This window comes from Macaca nemestrina, chromosome 15 (assembly GCF_043159975.1).
Source record: "Macaca nemestrina isolate mMacNem1 chromosome 15, mMacNem.hap1, whole genome shotgun sequence".
Classification (NCBI taxonomy): domain Eukaryota; kingdom Metazoa; phylum Chordata; class Mammalia; order Primates; family Cercopithecidae; genus Macaca; species Macaca nemestrina.
The window spans coordinates 28,127,934-28,147,894 of NC_092139.1; the positions used below are offsets into that span (position 1 = coordinate 28,127,934).

General features: G+C 43.6%; 1 protein-coding gene across 3 annotated transcripts in view; it reads left to right on the forward strand.

Annotated features, from left to right (window-relative positions):
• Window positions 1-19,961, forward strand: part of LOC105496525 (NDRG family member 3) — a 90,211-nt gene that overhangs the window by 65,519 nt on the left and 4,731 nt on the right. For all 3 annotated transcript variants that reach the window (XM_071079369.1, XM_071079371.1, XM_071079370.1), the window contains 6 exons: window positions 84-170; window positions 4,832-4,888; window positions 10,481-10,584; window positions 11,562-11,627; window positions 11,750-11,801; window positions 17,089-17,136. In XM_071079369.1, the coding sequence (XP_070935470.1) occupies window positions 84-170; window positions 4,832-4,888; window positions 10,481-10,584; window positions 11,562-11,627; window positions 11,750-11,801; window positions 17,089-17,136 (414 nt within the window). The remainder of the gene's footprint in view (window positions 1-83; window positions 171-4,831; window positions 4,889-10,480; window positions 10,585-11,561; window positions 11,628-11,749; window positions 11,802-17,088; window positions 17,137-19,961) is intronic.

The following is a 19,961-nucleotide window of genomic DNA, read 5'->3' on the forward strand; positions in this document are numbered from 1 at the left end:
AGAATTGATCAATCATGTTCCAACTATTTAGAAGAACTGTGGGAGTGTAGCTTTCATACTGTCGTCTTTGCCTCATCTTTCAGCTCAACCATCCAGAGCTTGTGGAAGGCCTTGTGCTCATTAATGTTGACCCTTGCGCAAAAGGCTGGATTGACTGGGCAGCTTCCAAAGTAAGTACCACATGAAGGTGTCCATCGGCTCATCTTCGCCCATCTCAAAACAGCTTACCAATTTTTCATTGAGGTATATATACAGTTAAGGGTAAAAATGTTAAGTATACAGCTTGAAGACTGTTTACATATAAAATCACCATCCAATCAAGATACTTCAGAATGTTCCCAGCTCACTAGGGGATTCCTTTGTATCTTTTCCTAATTGATACTTCTTCTCCTTCCCAGAAATTACCTGTTCTGACTGTTGCCACCAGAGATAAGTTTTATCTGTTTTTAAACAGTTTTATCTGTTAAATTGGAATTGTAGAAAATGTATTCCTTTTTTTTTTTTCTTTTTTTTTTTTGAGACAGAGTCTCACTCTGTCGCCTAGGCTGGAGTGCAGTGGTGCGATCTCAGCTCACTGCAACCTCCGCCTCCTGGTTCAAGCGATTTCTCTGCCTCATCCTCCCGAGTAGCTGGGACTACAGGTGTGCGCCACCACGCCCAGCTAATTTTTGTATTTTTAGTAGAGATGGGGTTTCACCATTTTGGCCAGGCTGGTCTCAAACTCCTGACCTTGTGATTCGCCCACCTTGGCCTCCCAAAGTGCTGGGATTACAGGCGTGAGTCACTGTGCCCGGCCGAAAATGTATTCTCTGTCTGGTTTCTTTCATTCATCACGGTGTTTGTGAAACTCATCCAAGTTGTGTGTAGCAGTAGTTCTAAATTACAATTTGGGCCAGGCGTGGTGGCTCACGCCTGTAATCCCAGCACTTTGGGAGGCTGAGGCGGGCGGATCACTTGAGGTCAGGAGTTCGAGACCAGCCTGACCAACATGGAGAAACCCCATCTCTACTAAAAATACAAAATTAGCCGGTGGTGCATGCCTGTAATCCCAGCTACTCGGGAGGCTGAGGCAGGAGAATCGCTTGAACCTGGGAGGCGGAGGTTGCAGTGAGTCAAGATCGTGCCACTGTACTCTAAGCCTGGGCAGCAGACAAGACTGTCTCAAAAAAAAAAAAAGCCAGTTGTGGTGGCACACGTCTGTGGTTCCAGCTACTCGGTAAGCTGAGGTGGGAAGAATGCTTGAACCCAGCAGGTCGAGGCTGTAGTGAGCCATGATCATGCCACTGGACTCCAGCCTGGGTGACAGAGACAGACCCTGTCTCGAAAAAAAAAAAGAATCTGGCTGGGCATGGTGGCTCATGCCTGTAGTCATAGCACTTTGGGAGGCCAAGGCAGGAGGATCGCTTGAGTCCAGGAGTTTAAGACCAGGCTCGTCAACAGAACAAGACTTTGTCTCTACAAAAATGTAAAAGGTGGTACGTGCTTGTAGTCCCAGCTACTCGGTAGGCTGAAGGGAAAGGATTTCTTGAACCCAGGTGTTCAAGGCTGCAGTGAGCCATGATCATGCTACTGCAGTCCTGCCTGGGCAACAGAGAGAGACCTTATCTAAAAAAAAAAAAAAAAAAGCTTTATTGATACTCAAACCATGAGATTCAATAAGTCGATATGTAGGAACTTATTTGAAAGGTAGTTAGTGATCTTTAAAAAGATTTAAAGAGGGCAGAGCGTGGTGGCTCACGTCTGTAATCCCAGCACTTTGGGAGGTCGAGGTGGGCAGATCACCTGAGGTCAGGAGTTCGAGACCAGCCTGACCAACATGGTGAAACCCCATCTCTACTAAAAATACAAAAATTAGCCAGACGTGGTAGCACACACCTGTATTCCCAGGTACTGAGGAGGCTGAGGCAGGAGAATCACTTGAACCCAGGAGGCAAGGTTGCAGTGAGCCAAGATTGTACCACTGCACTCCATCTAGCCTGGGTGACACAGCGAGACTCCATCTCAAAAAAACAAACAAGCAAACAAAAGGATTTAAAGAGATGGATAATAATTTTTTTTTTTTAATGTAACACCTATATAGTGCTTACTGTGTACCAGGTACTGTTCTTAAATGTCTTTTTTGTTTTTTGTTTTTTGTTATTTTGAGACGGAGTTTCGCTCTTGTTGCCCAGGCTGGAGTGTGCAATGGCATGATCTCAGCTCACTGTACCCTCCGTCTCCCGGGTTCAAGTGATTCTCCTGCCTCAGCCTCTTGCGTAGCCAGGATTACAGATGCATGCCACCACGCCCAGCTAAGTTTTGTATTTTTAGTAGAGACGGGGTTTCACCATGTTGGTCAGGCTAGTCTCTAACTCCTGACTTCATGATCTGCCCATCTCAGCCTCCCAAAGTGCTGGGATTACAGGCGTGAGCCCCCGCGCCCAACCAAATGTTTTAGATATACTTAACCTTTTCATCCTCAGGACAATCCATTGGTACTATTACTATCCTACAGAGAAATCATTTACTTAAAATTACATTGCTAGTAAGGGGGTTGCAGACCCAGAATATTCATTAAAGCATTGTTTTAATGCTTTAAAGCATTCATTAAAGTGGTCGGATCACTTGAGGTCAGGAGTTCAAGACCAGCCTGGCCACCTGGCCAACATGGTGAAGCCCATCTCTACTAAAAATACAGAAACGTAGCCAGGTGTGCTGGCACACACCTGTGGTCCCAGCTACTCGGGAGCTGAGGTTGGCGAGCCACTTGAACCTGGGAGGTGAAGGTTGCAGTGAGCCTGGATTGCGCCACTTCACTCCAGGCTGGGTGACAGAACAAGAGAACAAGACCCGGTCTCAAAAAAAAAAAGAAAAGAAAACAAACAAATGATGTCTTTTGTATTGTTTTTTCGTAATTTTCTGTGATAAGCATATTTTTATTAAAACTGTTAAAATATTCTAGTCACCAGCAAACTGCAGTCTAAATATCCATTTCTTCCTATGTTTACATTTTTGAGAAATGAGGTATTTCTTAGCTGAAACACATTAACAGTGCTATTGCCAGATGCTGTGGAAATTCCTTCTCACAGCCTGGCTTATTTAAAATTTGTCCTGGCTGGGTGCAGTGTTTCACACTGCTAATCCCAGCACTTTGGGAGGGTGAGGCAGGAGGATTGCTTGAGCTCAGGAGTTCAAGACTACCCTGGGCAACATAGTGAGACCTTGTCTCTATAAAAAATTTAAAAATTAGCCTGGTGTGGTGGTGCACACCTGTAGTCCCAGCTACTTGGTGGCTGAGGCCAGAAGACACTTGAGCCTGGGAGGTCAAGGCTGCAGTGAGCTATGATGGCGCCACTGCACTCCAGCCTGGGTGACAGAGCAAGACCCTGTCAGTCAATCAACCAAACTGTCCTAATTCTTACTATGTGGGTACAATTTTTTTTTTTTTTTTTTGAGACGGAGTCTTGCTCTGTTGCCCAGGCTGGAGTGCAGTGGCACAATCTCAGCTTGCTGCAACCTCCACCTCCTGGGTTCAAGTGATTCTCCTGCCTTAGCCTTCCGAGTAGCTGGGACTACAGGCGCGTGCCACCATGCCTGACTAATTTGTATATTTTTAGTAGAGACGGGCTTTCACCATGTTGGTCAGCCTGGTCTCAAACTCCTAACCTCAGGTGATCTGCTGGCCTTGGCCTCCCAAAGTGCTGGGATTACAGGTGTGAGCCACCACGCCCGGCCTGATTTTCTAGTTCATAACCTGTGCATCACTGATAACCTATACAAAGATTTCGGGACTTCTTTCTGGGACTATATGATTCTACTCCAGGCATAGCCATGTCTGTCTCCCTCAGCGCCTCTTCTCCATGCCTACCCCCAATTCAGTACTTCACCCCTGATCAGCAGTACGAGTTCAGCATAAAACCAAGGAAGAAGGCTTAACAGGAATCAGCAACATAATTTGAGTTGGAAATTTTTCTGAAAATAGACTACAGTATGTGGATTTACACAGATTGCTGCATTTATTAGACTGTGAGATGCATCATTTTGAAATGGGAAAAATTAGGAGAAAAATGTTTAAAACTTAAGAACATTCTGTAAACAACTCATTTCCTCCTACTTCCTGAAATGAAGATAGCAAAAACGGGAAGAAAGAGAAAAAAATTGTTTTTGTCTCTTGGAAGTCATGGGAGTGATTGTTAGTCCTTATCAACCATAAGTCCAGTGTGAATACGGAAATACAGACAGGAATAAAATATCAAACAGCCATGAGGTCTAGGTCTTAGGGTTTCAAAGAAGGAATGTTCAGTGTCTCTTCCAGTCCCCTGTTTCACAGCAGGCTTTATTATCACCCTGGAAAGGAGACAGTTTTTTCTGATTTGTTTCTCATCTCTGTGTTTCTTTGAAACCATGAAAATGTATAACAATGAATTGTGGGGTTTTTCTCTTTTTTTTGAGATGGAGTCTCACTCTGTTGCCCAGGCTGGAGTGCAGTGGCACAATCTCGGCTCACTGCAAGCTCCGCCTCCCAGGTTCACGCCATTCTCCTGCTTCAGCCTCCAAAGTAGCTGGAACTACAGGCACCTGCCACCACGCCCAGCTAACTTTTTTGTATTTTTAGTAGAGATGGGGTTTCACCATGTTAGCCAGGATGGTCTCGATCTCCTGACCATGGTCTGCCCATCTTAGCCTCCCAAAGTGCTGGGATTACAGGTGTGAGCCACCGTGCCCAGCCAAGGGTTTTTCATTTGTTTTTTAAGAGATAACATACATAATAAAGTGCATTCATTTTAATTGGGTAGCTTGATAAATTTTTGCATATGCTTACGTTCTTAACACAGAGTTTTTATCTTTTCAGCTCTCTGGCCTAACAACCAATGTTGTGGACATTATTTTGGCTCATCACTTTGGGCCGGTAAGTACCTGTTCCACCCAGAAGAGCTGTGTTTATTGGTTTGCATGCAAATTCTTATTTTACCTCAGGAAAGAAGGGTTACCTTAGAATTCACCTGACCCTAGTAAATAACAGTTCCGATGTAGTCTGAAAGGCATGTGGCCCTGCAAAGGTGAATCTTTAACTCATTGCCACATGACTGTTGACATGTGGAGCTATGAGAGAAGATAGCATCTCCTGCTACCTGTTCCTGTAAGTAGCATGCCATCTGTTAATGTTTGACATCACGTGCCTCCCCAGACATCTTTAGAGCCATTAGGAGGTCTGGGAAAGGCTTCACAAAAATAGAAATTTCAGGGGGGAAAACTATGAAATAATAGTGCTGAAAGAAGCTTAGAGATTATCTTGTTCAAGCCCCGTGTTTTTCAACTGGTGAGGAAACCGAAGTCTTCACAGAAAGTGGCAGTTATCGTGTACATAATTGCTGGGTAGGGGAGGGAGCTTAACTGGTAGGTGAGGGGGACCCTTCAAAGGGAAAAGTGAGTTGGGTGACTGACAAAGGAGTGATGGAGTAAATGAGCAGTGAGGTCAGAGAGCTGTGAGGTGTCTGGAATGAGGAGACGAGCATGGGTGCTCAATTGTAATCTGCTTAATTTAAAATACTATCTGAAGGAAAATGGCAGATGGGAAGAAAACTGCTAGTTTTTTTCCTTTCTGAGTACTGATTATTTATAAGTACTTTAGATGTGCAAACCAAGTTGCTTTTTACATGGTTCTATTAGTCTGATTTTAAGATAGGGAAACCAAAGACCAGAGAGGCCACATAACTTGCCACCACTGTCCAGATGGTAAGTGTGGAGCTGACATTTGAATCCAGGTCAGGCTAAGTCCGAAGTCCATAGTCTTTTATTTCATCATATTTTTATCAAAGTTAGAAATTCACATATATTTTAGAGTAGAGAAGTTCTACAGGGCTTATTACAAAGAATCTGTCACCTACCCCATATTCTGCTTTTTAGTGGCAACCACTTTAATTCTTCCAGCTGACTCCTTTGGGCTTTGCCTCCATCTTGCCCTCTCTTTAATTGAGGTAATTCTTATACATAGTGTAATGCACACATCCTAAGTGCATCTCAGTGACCATTTACTGATGTATAGTTTCTTGTAACTACCACCCAGAACACAAATAAAACATTTTCATCACCCCACAAAGGTTTACTCATTATCCTTTCCCACTCAATAATTCCCCACCCCAAACAACGTTTTCACTCTTCTGTTACCTCCATAGATTAATTTTGACTGTTCTTAAACTTCATATAAATGGAATAACAGAGTGTTTACTTCTCTGAGTCTAGCTTCTTTTGCTCAACATACTATCTTGAGATTCATCCATGTCATTCCATGTGTCAGTAGTTCATTCTTTTTTATTACTGTGTAGCAGCAGTTCATTGTATTAATATACTACAAATTAGGGGTCGGGCGCAGTGGCTCCACATCTGTAATCCAGCACTTTGGGAGGCTGAGGTGGGCAGATCACTTGAGGTCAGGTGTTTGAGACCAGCCTGGCCAACATGGTGAAACTCTGTCTCTACTAAAAATACAAAAATTAGCAGGGCGTGGTGGCATATGCCTATAGTGCCAGCTACCTGGGAGGCTGAGGCAGGTGCCCCATAGTGGGACCCTGTCTTTATAAAAATTCAAAAATTGGCTGGGTGCCATGGCTCACACCTCTAATCCCAGCATTTTGGGAGGCCAAGGCAGGTGGATCACCTGAGGTCAGGAGTTTGAGTTCAGCCTGACCAACATGGAGAAACCCTGCCTCTACTAAAAATACAAAATTAGGCTGGGCACGGTGGTTCACACCTGTAATCCCAGCACTTTGGGAGCCCCAGGCAGGTGGATCACAAGGTCAGGAGTTCAAGACCAGCCTGGCCAACATGGTGAAACCCTACCTCTACTAAAAATACAAAAAAATTAGCCAGGTGTGGTGGCACACGCCTGTAGTACCAGCTACTCGGAAGGCTGAGGCAGGAGAATTGCTTGAACCCAGGAGGCAGAGGTTGCAGTGAGCCGAGATTGCACCACTACACCCCAGCTCTGGGCGACAGAGCAAGACTCCATCTCGGGAAAAACAAACAAACAAACAAAAAATTAGCCCAGTGTGGTGGTACATGCCTGTAATCCCAGCTACTCAGGAGGCTGAGGCAGGAGAATTGCTTGAACCCAGGAGGCAAAGGTTGCATTGAGCTAAGATCGTGCCATTGCACTCCAGCATGGGCAACAAGAGCAAAACTCTGTCTCAAAAAAAAAAAAATTTTTCAAAAATCAGCCGGGCTTAGTAGCACATGCCTGTGGTCCCAGCTACTTGGGAGGCTGTGATGGGAGGATCACTTGAGCCCAGAGTTCGAGACCGGCCTGGGCAACATAGCAAAAAGAAATGCTACTTCATATAGGCCACTGAGGGGAAAGCTAAGGCCAGTATTTAATAATTTCCAGGCCGGGCGTGGTGGCTCAAGCCTGTAATCCCAGCACTTTGGGAGGCCGAGACGGGCGGATCACGAGGTCAGGAGATCGAGACCATCCTGGCTAATGCGGTGAAACCCCGTCTCTACTAAAAACTACAAAAAACTAGCCGGGCGAGGTGGTGGCGCCTGTAGTCCCAGCTACTCGGGAGGCTGAGGCAGGAGAATGGCGTGAACCCGGGAGGCGGAGCTTGCAGTGAGCTGAGATCCGGCCACTGCACTCCAGCCTGGGTGACAGAGCGAGACTCCGTCTCAAAAAAAAAAAATAATAATAATTTCCAAAAAGCAAGAACATCCTCACTATATATAGAGAGTTTTATATATAGAAAGAGAGAGAGAAATATATATATATAATATATATTTTTTAAATTTAAAACATATATATAAATTAAACATATATATGTTTAATTTAAAACATATGAGGTCACAGTGGATTTTCATAAGTCTTATTTTCGTAAGACTGAAGAGTTCATTAAAATTTAAGCATCCAGGCTGGTCTGAAGGTAGGGAATTATCTGAATTGATTGTTCACAGTTAGTTACAGATTGAATTCCCTGTTCTACTCTTTCCCCTTTCTCACTACTACTCTTGACCAGTCAAAAAGATAATAAAAATTAAAAATAAATTTTATTTTATTTTATTTTATTTTTTTTTTTTGAGACGGAGTCATGCTCTGTCGCCCGGGCTGGAATGCAGTGGCCGGATCTCAGCTCACTGCAAGCTCCGCCTCCCAGGTTTACGCAGTTCTCCTGCCTCAGCCTCCCGTGTAGCTGGGACTACAGGCGCCCGCCACCTCGCCCAGCTAGTTTTTTGTATTTTTTAGTAGAGACGGGGTTTCACCAGTGTTAGCCAGAATGGTCTCGATCTCCTGACCTCGTGATCCGCCCGTCTTGGCCTCCCAAAGTGCTGGGATTACAGGCTTGAGCCACCGCGCCTGGCCTAAAAATAAATTTTAAAACATGTAAGCAAGTTAATGCTTGTATTACTTTGAAATGGAAACAAACATGGTTTTTAAACATGAATAATGTTCAATTCACCAATAAGAGAAATAAATTAAAAATACGTTTGTACTAGCAAGGATGTGGGAAGACAGGTAGTGTAAATAAATGAGATAGCTCTATATATCTGGATAAGGAATGATCTTTACCATACTTTACAAGGGAAAGCAAGTATAGAACAATGTCTAGAGGACTGTAATTTGTGTTTTTCAAAACATGGGAGTCTGTTTATTTGTTTGTTTGTTGAGACAGGGTCTTGCTCTGTTGTCCGGGCTGGAGTGTAGTGGTGCCATCTTAGTTTGCTACAGCCTCGACCTCCTAGGCTCAAGCCATCCTTCTCCTTCAGCCTCCTGAGTAGCTAGTATTACAGGCATGTACCACCACACTAAGCTAGTTTTAAAATTTTTTGTAGAGATGGGGGTCTCGCTACGTTAACCCACGCTGGTCTCAAACTCCTGGCCTCAAGAGATCCTCCTGCCTCAGCCTCCTAAAGTGCTGGGATTACAGGCATGAGCCACCACACCTGGCCTATCATTTGGTATTAACTTTTCTTATAATATCTTTAGAATGAGACTGGGGTTCTCACAAAGTTTTCTAGTAGTGATTCACGTACCCTTCAGTTTCAGGTAGACTCTTGTCAGTTTCCCACTGTATTCTGGGTTCATTTCATCCACATGGTTGTGAAAATGTGAAGAAAGTTTTTCCATATCTCTATTTCTCTAACAAGGCTTGGTCACCGGTGAACTTTACATATTGCCCTGGATTAACAGATTTCTTAATTATCCCTGATATTATTTCTTTCCTCCAATGCAAGAATTTTCCTTTCTGCTTAAAACTGCTTAATGATGTATGTGTATATGCACGCACGTATTTACATGTATGCTTATGTACCCAAGAATCTGGCAACTAGCTCTGATGACATCTGAGAAGGCCAGCAACAGAGTGACCATTAAACAGTGGGTGGTGGAGAGGGAGACTTTTCACTGTATAGACCATTTTGTTTCTCTCGTATTTTATACCTTCAAAAGTATTGGTAATAAGATTAAAATAAATGAGCCAGGCACAGTTGAGTGTGCCTGTTGTCTCAGCTCCCCAGGAGGCTGAAGCAGGAGGATTGCTTGAGCCCAGGAGTTCCAAGCTGCAGTACCTTATGATAGTGCCTGTGAATCGCCACTGCACTCCAGCCTGAGCAGCATAGTGAGTCCCCATCTCTGAAATAAAATTTAAAAGATTAAAATAAATAATGAATTACTAAATCAATAAAGTGTCATAAACGCAATGGAATATATAATTATACAGTGTATAATATTAAATGGTGGTACATATAGATAGGTAATATGCTGATTATATCATTGAAGATATAGATAAGTTAATTGCACAGATTTATGGTTATTAGAAGAAATGCAGCCAGGTGCAGCAGATCACTTGAGGTGAAGAGTTCAAGACCAGTGTGGCCAACATGGTGAGACCCTGTCTCTACTAAAAATACAAAAAAATTAGCTGAGCATGGTGGTTCATGACCCTCATCCCAGCTACTCAGGAGGCTGAGGCAGGAGAATCGCTTGAACCCGGGAAGTGGAGGTTGCAGTGAGCTGAGACTGCACCATTGCTCAGCCTGGGTAACTGAGCAAGACTCTGTCTCATAAAAAAAGAAAAGAAATGTTACGCTCCATTTGTTTTACACTTTGTGGTTTATATGTTTCTATAACTTTTCTTACTTAATCTTTAAAACAGCCTTGTCAGATAGGTGGTTATTGTCTTCATTTTATAGTATCTCCGTTTTTGTGAAGAATGGCAGAACATTAAAAAAACACACAAAGAAATCAGGGTTCAGAGTGATGAGGTGACCTAAGTTCCACAACTAGTACTTGAATCCTTTGCTGCCCTCATCTGACACAGAATATGGCACTGAACCAGTCTGATGCAAATCATCAGCCATTCAGCCTACGAGCACATCAGTAGTCCCCAGGCTCTGCCCCAGTTCCCATCATGAGCTGCACGATTTGACTCGTGGTAATGAAAATGCAAACCAAACAAGATGGACTTATTCTGGAGCTCAAAAGCTTGCCCATGTCTTCTTTAAATTGTTCTAGGAAGAGTTACAGGCCAACCTGGACCTGATCCAAACCTACAGAATGCATATTGCCCAAGACATCAACCAAGACAACCTGCAGCTCTTCTTGAATTCCTACAATGGGTATAGTTTTTTCCCATTTCTTCACTTAAATGTAAACAGCTCTAAAAAGAGGAGGGTGGGAGAAGGAGAGAGGACTGTATCTAATGTTGGGACGAGCTTCTCTGAGGTGAAAATGTGAGCCCTTTCTGGCTTTCTAGAAACATGGACAAAGATTGAGGAAATGGATCAGCTGTAACTTAACCAAAGTTATACAGCCAGTAAGGAGTGAAGCCAGATTTTGAACCTTGTCTCTCTAGCTCTTTCCTCTATATAACAGAGCCTCCCTATTTTTAGTTGAAATCAGAAAGATTAAGCCCTGTGCTAAACTCAGTTACAAGGAAAACACCCCTCCCTCCTCCTCAAAATGTAAGTCGTTCTCTTAAGGAATTTATTCCTGTAAAGTAAACACTTAGGGCCCGGCGCAGTGGCTCACGCCTATAATCCCAGCACTTTGGGAGGCCGAGGCAGGCGGATCTCAAGGTCAGGAGTTCAAGACCAGCCTGGCCAACATAGTGAAACCCCATCTCTACAAAAATACAAAAATTAGCCAGGCAGAGTGGTGGGCGCCTGTAGTCTCACCTACTTGGGAGGCTGAGGCAGGAGAGTCACTTGAACCTGGGAGGCGGAGATTGCAGTGAGCTGAGATCGCACCACTGCACTCCAGCCTGGGTGACAGACTGAGACTCTGTCTCAAAAAAATTAATTAATTAAACACTTAGGACTTGAGAGTTTCAGTGGTGTTACTGTTGAGTGTTGAGGCTGTCTCCTTGTAACATCCCAAAGAGTCCTTCAGGGTTAAGCCAGGAGCCTCCTTCCTGCTCCGTACCAGATGCCACTGAAGTGGCGACTCAAGAACCAAGTCACAGGCCTCTTCCCTTCTCAGGTGTGAAGAAAAGATAGTTTCACCTTCCTTGATAAATTTTGGTGTTTATGACCAGAAAACCTGAGTTGCTATGACTTTACCCAAAAAGGGCATTGCTTCTGCTTTGTTTTTCTAGACGCAGAGACCTGGAGATTGAAAGACCCATACTGGGCCAAAATGATAACAAATCAAAAACATTAAAGTAAGTTCTTCAGTTTCCTCAGCTGACTTGCCAAATATCTTTGCCTTTCATAGACTAATTTGGTGTTCAGTGGAATTTATGTGTCTATTTGCTGAGTGACACCTCTTACTTTGCCTACCTAGGTGTTCTACTTTACTGGTGGTAGGGGACAATTCGCCTGCAGTTGAGGCTGTGGTAAGTATGTCCTCATGCTGTGAAGATGAATGAGATCAAAATGTAATAAGATGTATAGGCCGGGTGCAGTGGCTCACGCCTGTATTCCCAACACTTTGGGAGGCTGAGGCAGGAAGATCACTTGAGCCCAAGAGTTTGAGATTAGCCTGGGCAACACAGTGGGACCCTAACTCTACAATTTTTTTTTTTTTTTTTTTTTTTTTTTTGAGACGGAGTCTCGCTCTGTCACCCAGGCTGGAGTGCGGTGGCCGGATCTCAGCTCACTGCAAGCTCCGCCTCCCGGGTTCACGCCATTCTCCTGCCTCAGCCTCCCGAGTAGCTGGGACTATAGGCGCCCGCCACCTCGCCCGGCTAGTTTTTTGTATTTTTTAGTAGAGACAGGGTTTCACCGTGTTAGCCAGGATGGTCTCGATCTCCTGACCTCGTGATCCGTCCGTCTCGGCCTCCCAAAGTGCTGGGATTACAGGCGTGAGCCACCGCGCCCGGCCTACAATTTTTTTAAAAAAATTAGCTGGCGTGGCCAGGCGCAGTGGCTCACGCCTCTAATCCCAGCACTTTGGGAGGCCAAGGTGGGCGGATCATGAGGTCAGGAGATCGAGACCACCCTGGTTTAACACGGTGAAACCCCATCTCTACTAAAAATACAAAAAATTAGCCGGGCATGGTGGCGGGCACCTATAGTCCCAGCTACTCGGAGGCTAAGGCAGGAGAATGGTGTGAACCCAGGAGGCAGAGCTTGCAGTGAGCCAAGATCGTGCCACTGCACTCCAGCCTGGGCAACAGAGCGAGACTCCATCTCAAAAAAAAAAAAAAAAAAAAAAATTAGCTGGCATGGTGACAGCCTGTAGTCCCAGCTACTCTGGAGGCTGAGGTAGGAGGTTTGCTTGAGCTCAGGAGGTCAAGGCTGCAGTGAGCCATGATTGCGCCACTGCACTCCAGCCTGGGTGACAGAGTGAGACCCTGTCTCAAAAAAAAAAGTATGGGCCGGGCGCGGTGGCTCAAGCCTGTAATCCCTGCACTTTGGGAGGCCGAGGCGGGCGGATCACGAGGTCAGGAGATCGAGACCATCCTGGCTAACATGGTGAAACCCCGTCTCTACTAAAAAATACAAAAAACTAGCCGGGCGCGGTGGCGGGCGCCTATAGTCCCGGATACTCGGGAGGCTGAGGCAGGAGAATGGCGTGAACCCGGGAGGCGGAGCTTGCAGTGAGCTGAGATCCGGCCACTGCACACCAGCCTGGGAGACAGAGCGAGACTCCGTCTCAAAAAAAAAAAAAAAAAAAAAAAAGTATGTAGCACACTGCTGACACACTAGAAACAGTCGGTAAATACTAGTTTTTGTTCTTTCTGATTGCACATATCAGGGTTTGCTCTTTGTCATACATTTTGGAAAATTAATTCATCATTAGATTTCATTAGATGGGGTCAGTTTTTTTCTTGATTGCTTTGTGTTGTGTAGTTCACTTTGTGGCAAGTAGTACAACTAAACACCATTTACTTATTGTCAGATTTCTGACAGCCTCAGCCTTTAATCTGGAATAGATTACCACCATAAATCCAGCAGGCTGGAAGGCCACCTCTGCCTCCTTCTGAAGGACATAGCACATGGATAAAAATGATATATGCTCATTGTAGAAAATATGAAAAAAATTTAAAAATAGAAGGATGAGGGGAAAATCATGATCCTATTACCTAAAGACAGAGTATTATTTTTTGCCTTACGTAGACCTGATTATATTAAATATACAAGATTTGGGGGCCTGACTTAATACTATTGATAGCATTTTTCCATTACAGAATCAGTATGTCTGTAGGTTTACCATTATTTAACTTTGTTCTCATGTTCATTAATTCCGATTTTGCACTATTAATGTTACTGTTGGCCAGGTGCGGTGGCTCACGCCTATAGTCCCAGCACTTTGGGAGGCCGAGGTGGGTGGATCACCTGAGGTCAGGAGTTCAAGACCAGCCTGGGCAACATGGTGAAACCCCGTCTCTACTAAAAATACAAAAAATTAGCTGGGTGTGGTGGCATGCCCCTGTATTCCCAGCTACTTGGGAGGCTGAGACAGGAGAATTGCTCAAACCTGGGAGTCAGAGGCTGCAGTGAGCCAAGATCGCACCACTGCACTCCAGCCTGGGTGAGACAGAGAGACACTCTGTCTCAAAAAAATAAATAAAAATAAAAATAATGATACTGTTGGACATCCTTAGAAAATCTTTGAATCTTTTATTATTTCCTTGGGATGGATTTCCAGAAGTGGGATTAATGTGTCCAAAATTATAAATCTTTACAAAGTCTTTCATACATTTTGCCAGGTTCCTTTCCAGAAAGAATATACCAGTATATTGCCACCAGCACTGTATAAGCATGCCTGTTTCACTGCACACTGTCTAGCATCGAATCTTTTTTTTATTAGTAGTTAATTCAATAGGTTAAAAATAGTATCTCACTGTTTTAATTTGCATTTATTTGATTACAAATGAAGTTGATAGTTTTTCATATGTCTTATTATGTGTTTCCTACAGCATATATAACTTAACTAAATATCTCTGTGAAATTACTTGATTTCTTTGCCCTAAATAGAGCAAAACATTATGGAGTAAAGCTTTTTGGAAAGGAAGTCTAACAAATAATCAGAGGTGTAGACATAGTTGAGAAGGTTTGTAGAGTGGGGAAATGTTTGTAGGGTGAGAACATGCAGATGTGAAAGGATACATTTGCATCTCCCTGAACTGTCCTGTAAAACACTCCGTGTCTGGTGTGAAATACATGGCATGACTTCCCATAGAGGCCAATAACGCTCAGTTCCCCTTCCTCAAAAAACATTCCCCAGAGGTAAAAAGGTTATAGAGGTGACCCCAATTTATCAAGAAGGAACTTTATAAAGGTCACTGTTTGCTGGCTAAAAAGGTGGAGATACATGCTTCTAAACTATCAAAAACATTTTAAAATGAACATATATACTTAATACAGGAAAATATTTTTAGAAAATATCCTTAATCAGAATTTCCTTATAATGCTAAATATTTCTGTTCATCTTGTATCTAGTTATTTGCCTTTTTAAAATTGTGTGGACTTAAAGCAACCTCTGCAGTTATTTTTCAAGACTGTATTAATTTGGCCATATAGATAAGGGCTCTTCCTCTTTCTGATTTCCACACCTTCAGTGTTTATGAGAATTCTGCAGCCCTGTCTATACCACAAGTAGATGCTCTTTCATACGCAGTCAAACCTAGTTCCTCTGCCAGAGCATTTTATCCCACAAGTGTGTAGGGATTAAGAGGAATATCCATGCATTGAAGAGCAAAAAGAAACTCTACAAATTCTAGTCATTGTCAGTAACTATTCTTGCTTACTTATTCATTCAACATCATATTTTGAGCATTTCCTATTTACTCTGCTATGAAGAACATGAAAATGAGTAAGACTGAGTGCATTCAGGCAGCCGGGGAGAGAGTAGATGTCAAAAAACAGTGGTTGTGGCTCATGCCTGTAATCCCAGCACTTTGGGAGGCCGAGATGGGCAGATCACCTTAGGTCAGGAGTTCAAGACCAGCCTGGCCAACATGGCAAAACCCTGTCTCTACTAAAAATACAAAAACGAGCTGGGCGTGATGGCACACACCTGTAATCCCAGCTCCTTGGTGGGAGAATTGCTTGAACCCAGGAGGCGGAGGTTTCAGGGAGCTGAGATCGTGCCACTGCACCCCAGCCTGGGTGAGAGAACAAGACTCCATCTCAAAGAAAACAAAACAAAACAACAACAACAACAACAAAAACCCACAGTGATTGTGGTTGGTCTACTAGGTATCAAGACTTCTTATATAATGTAGAAATTGCAAAGTAGTGAACCAAGGAAAGCATGATTGATTATATTAAATCCAGATTTGAGAGTTCATTCTTCCAGAAAATATTTATAGTCTATCTACTATATTCTAAGCACTGTACCTAGCAGTTAGGGATCCAGTTTTTAAATTCTACGTTTTAGAGTTAATGCACATTCTGTAGTGAACGGGTACATTCGTTTGTCACTGTCTGCATTGTCCTTTGTATAGAGCAAATCAAAACTCCGATTTGGTGATCCTGACTTTTATATTTTCCCTGATTTTAGAAGAGTTTTGTATACCCCCCACCCGCAATCCCCAGAGTAAAAGTTCATCTGGATTACTGGGTCTTGCTTAGGTAATTTTAACCACTGCTTGCTGCTACTGCAGTCTATCATGTAGGCCACTGCTCTCCTAAAACAACTCAAATCCTGTCACTTCAGACACCTTCTATGGCATCCTGCCTTCCACAGTCAGCTCCAGCCTGTGCCCCAGCCTCACCTTCAGTCTACCTCACCTCACACTTGCCTCGGTAGCTGTTCTGTTCCCACCCCTGGGGCTCTGCTTATGCTTTCGCCTTAATTCTGGAAGCCCTCAAGCACTCACCCTTTCCCTTTATCTACCTGTAGAAATCCCACTTCTTTCTGTGTTCACTCAGCTCAGTTGCGAAGCATTTGCAGTGGTTTCATTTTGCTTTGTATTACATATTTCACCCTGCTGGATCCAGATTCTAAGCACAGGTTTTACATGTATTTTCTTAGCAAACATATAAACGGAGAGATCCAGTTGATCAAAATAGCTGTAAAACAATGCGGAACCGAGATATTGTCTCCCCAGAACATTTTCTTTGAGATCTCTGCCTTCATGAACACAAGGGTGCAGGATATCAGACATGTGAATGCACAGGGCCACGATTCTTAATTAAATGACTCCATGAGAGAAAAATGAGAAGAGTTCAACTTTGGACTGGATAGCCAAAGATCTTGAGATGGAAAAGAGTGAGGATATAAAGAATGGCAAACCCACTAAGGAAAGAGGTGAAAAGTGAGGCAAGGGAGGTGCCCAGGGCTTAGCCATTAGAACCAGTTGTGCTCAGAAGCCATTAAAGAGATTCCAGCAGGAGAGGACCCACAGTCCAGTCCATTTTTCAAAGAAGTAAGGTAACCTACTTTCATGTTATATAGCTAGTCAGTAGGAAGACTTAGATTCAGCTTATAGTTTTTTAAAGACACATAACTGATTCAGAAAATTAGATAAGTTAAATTTTTAGATCTGCTCAGAAATATCAAAGTATATCATATAAATATATCTCCCATTATGTATTTTGGTAATCTCTTTGGCTGGTTCAGCCTTCTGCAAACTGAGCTGTTGATCTTGCAAGATCATTCTCATGCCGAGCTATTTCATTTTTTTTCCTAGCAACTCATAAAATTATTTTCTCCTTTTTTTTAAATTTTAGGTCGAATGCAATTCCCGCCTGAACCCTGTAAATACAACTTTGCTAAAGGTAATGTGTCTTCTTTCCTCACTTCCAACCCTTATATATGCTTCAGATTAATCATTGGAATAATTGCCCAGAAAGAAGCAAAGCTTCCCTCTCTTTGGTTATCTCATTCTCTTCTTTTTTTTTTTTTTTGAGACAGACTCCTGCTCTGTCACCCAGGCTGAAGTGCAGTGGCTCGATCTCGGCTCACTGCAACCTCCACCTCCCGGGTTCAAGCGATTCTCCTGCATCAGCCTCCTGAGTAGCTGGGAATACAGGCGCCCACCACCACCCCCAGCTAATTTTTCGTATTTTCAGTAGAGACGAGGTTTCACCATGTTAGCCAGGATGGTCTCAGTCTCCTGACCTTGTGATCCATCCACCTTGGCCTCCCAAAGTGCTGGGATTACAGGTGTGAGCCACCACGCCCAGCCTTCATTCTCTTTTTGAAATTATGCTTTTGGCCAGGTGCAGTGGCTCATACCTGTAATCTCAGCACTTTGGGAGGCTGAGGCAGGTGGATCATGAGGTCAGGAGTTTGAGACCAGCCTAGCCAATATGGTGAAACCCCGTCTCTACTAAAAATACAAAAATTAACCGGGCATGGTGGCACACACCTGTAGTCCCAGCTACCTGGGAGGCTGAGGCAGGAGAATCGCTTGAACCCGGGAGGCAGAGGTTGCAGTGAGCCGAGATCACACCACTGCACTCTAGCCTGGGCGACAGAGCGAGACTCCATCTCAAAAATAAATAAACAAATAAAATAAAATAAAGCTTTTTTCCTGAATATGTTCTCATTGTAAAACATTGCAAAAAAGAGGAAAGGATATGGAATAAAATAAATTTAAATTATTCGTAATCCTACCACCCAAACCTCTGGTAAAATATTGCTGTCTTTTTCCTATACGTTTTTACGTCATTAAAATTAAAGAGGGGCTGGGCACGGTGGCTCATGCCTATAATCCCAACACTTTGGGATGCTGAGGTGGGCGGATCGCTTGAGTCCAGGAGTTTGAGACCAGCCTGGGTGACAGAGTGATACCCTGTCAGAGAGTATTTACAACCCTGTATGTTTTCCTCAACTTTATGACATAGCCTTTCCCATGTAACTAAAAACTTTGGCTGGGCGCAGTGGCTCACACCTATAATCCCAGCGCTTTGGAAGGCAGAGGTGGGAGGCCAGGAGTTTGAGAGCAGTCTGGGCAACACAGTGAGACTCTGTCTCTACAAAAACAGTAAGAAAATTAGCTGGGCTTGGTGGTGCGCATCTGTGGCCCCAGCTACTCAGGAAGCTGAGGCACGAGGATTCCTTGAGCCCAGGAATTCGAGGATTTGTGCTCCTGACGCTGCGCTCCAGCCTAGGTGACAGAGTGAAACCCTGTTTCAAAAAAAAAAAAAAAAGGCCGGGTGCGGTGGCTCAAGCCTGTAATCCCAGCACTTTGGGAGGCCAAGAGGGGCGGATCACGAGGTCAGGAGATCGAGACCATCCTGGCTAACACGGTGAAACCCCATCTCTACTAAAAAATACAAAAAAAACTAGCCAGGCGAGGTGGCAGGCACCTGTAGTCCCAGCTACTCCGGAAGCTGAGGCAGGAGAATGGCGTAAACCTGGGAGGCGGAGCTTGCAGTGAGCTGAGATCTGGCCACTGCACTCCAGCCTGGGCAACACAGCGAGACTCCGTCTCAAAAAAAAAAAAAACAAAAAACTTTGTCAACATTATTTAATGTTGTGAGAATTAACATAATGGATGTAAATTCTTTATATGCAAAGCCCTGCTGCTCTATTGGTAAGGAAGCTTTCAGTAACAATTCTCATGATGAGAGTGTATGCATTTTCTTTCTCTTAGGACAAATACAGACCAACTCTTATGCTAAATATCTAGAGATAGTATCAAGTGTCTCCCACTTTTGAGTATATAGGAGGCAAGAATTTCTACCTGTTATTGTTTCAACCTAGCTTTTCCTAGAGCCTCTACTAAAGTGTTTAGGTAGCTGACCTTCTAGTTTGTACTTGGACTACTGTAGATTTCAGTGCTGATCATATGTTGCTTACTGCTACATTTTCAGTCTGAAAGACCTCTGCCATCTTCCTTTTCTCTTTGAAGTGTGTTTGAAAGGGAAGTGCTGTTACCAGAAACAGCCTGTAGTTCCTAGAAATCTAATGTGAGGTTAATGCTCTGAGGTGACCACATTCAAAATGTTCTGCCCTCCAGGCAATTGATGGGCTGGTCTAAAAATTTGGGGGAGGGGCTGGGCATGGTGGCTCATGCCTGTAATCCCAACACTTTGGGAGGCTGAGGCCAGGTGTTCAAGACCAGCCTGCCCAACATGATGAAACCTCATCTCTACTAAAAATACAAAAATTAGTCAGGCATGATGCCGGGCGCCTGTAATCCCAGGTACTCTGGAGACTGAGGCAGGAGAATCACTTGAACCTGGGAGGCAGAGGTTGCAGTGAGCTGAGATTGTGTCCAGCCTGGGCAACAAGAGTGAGACTTTATCTCAAAAAAAAAAAAATTTTTTTTAAGTTTGTAGTTTCAAACTAGTTTCTCACTTCAGGTTTGAATCAATATTCAAATGCAGAAAACTAAACCCTACAATAACCATAGACATAGTTATTTTTGGGCAAAAATGCCCATCTATAACACCATAGAATAGAGTGGATAACTCCTATGGCAGATCGAACTGATTCTCAAACCATTTGATAGGTACCCATCTTGGAAATAGTTTCTTCCAGTATTCTCTCTGCATATGGGAACTGTTCTATATTCCAATCAGGTTTCAGCTCCTAAACTTCATGAAAATACAGCCTGTGCTGGTTTGGTTTTTTGTATATTTGTTAGATTAAA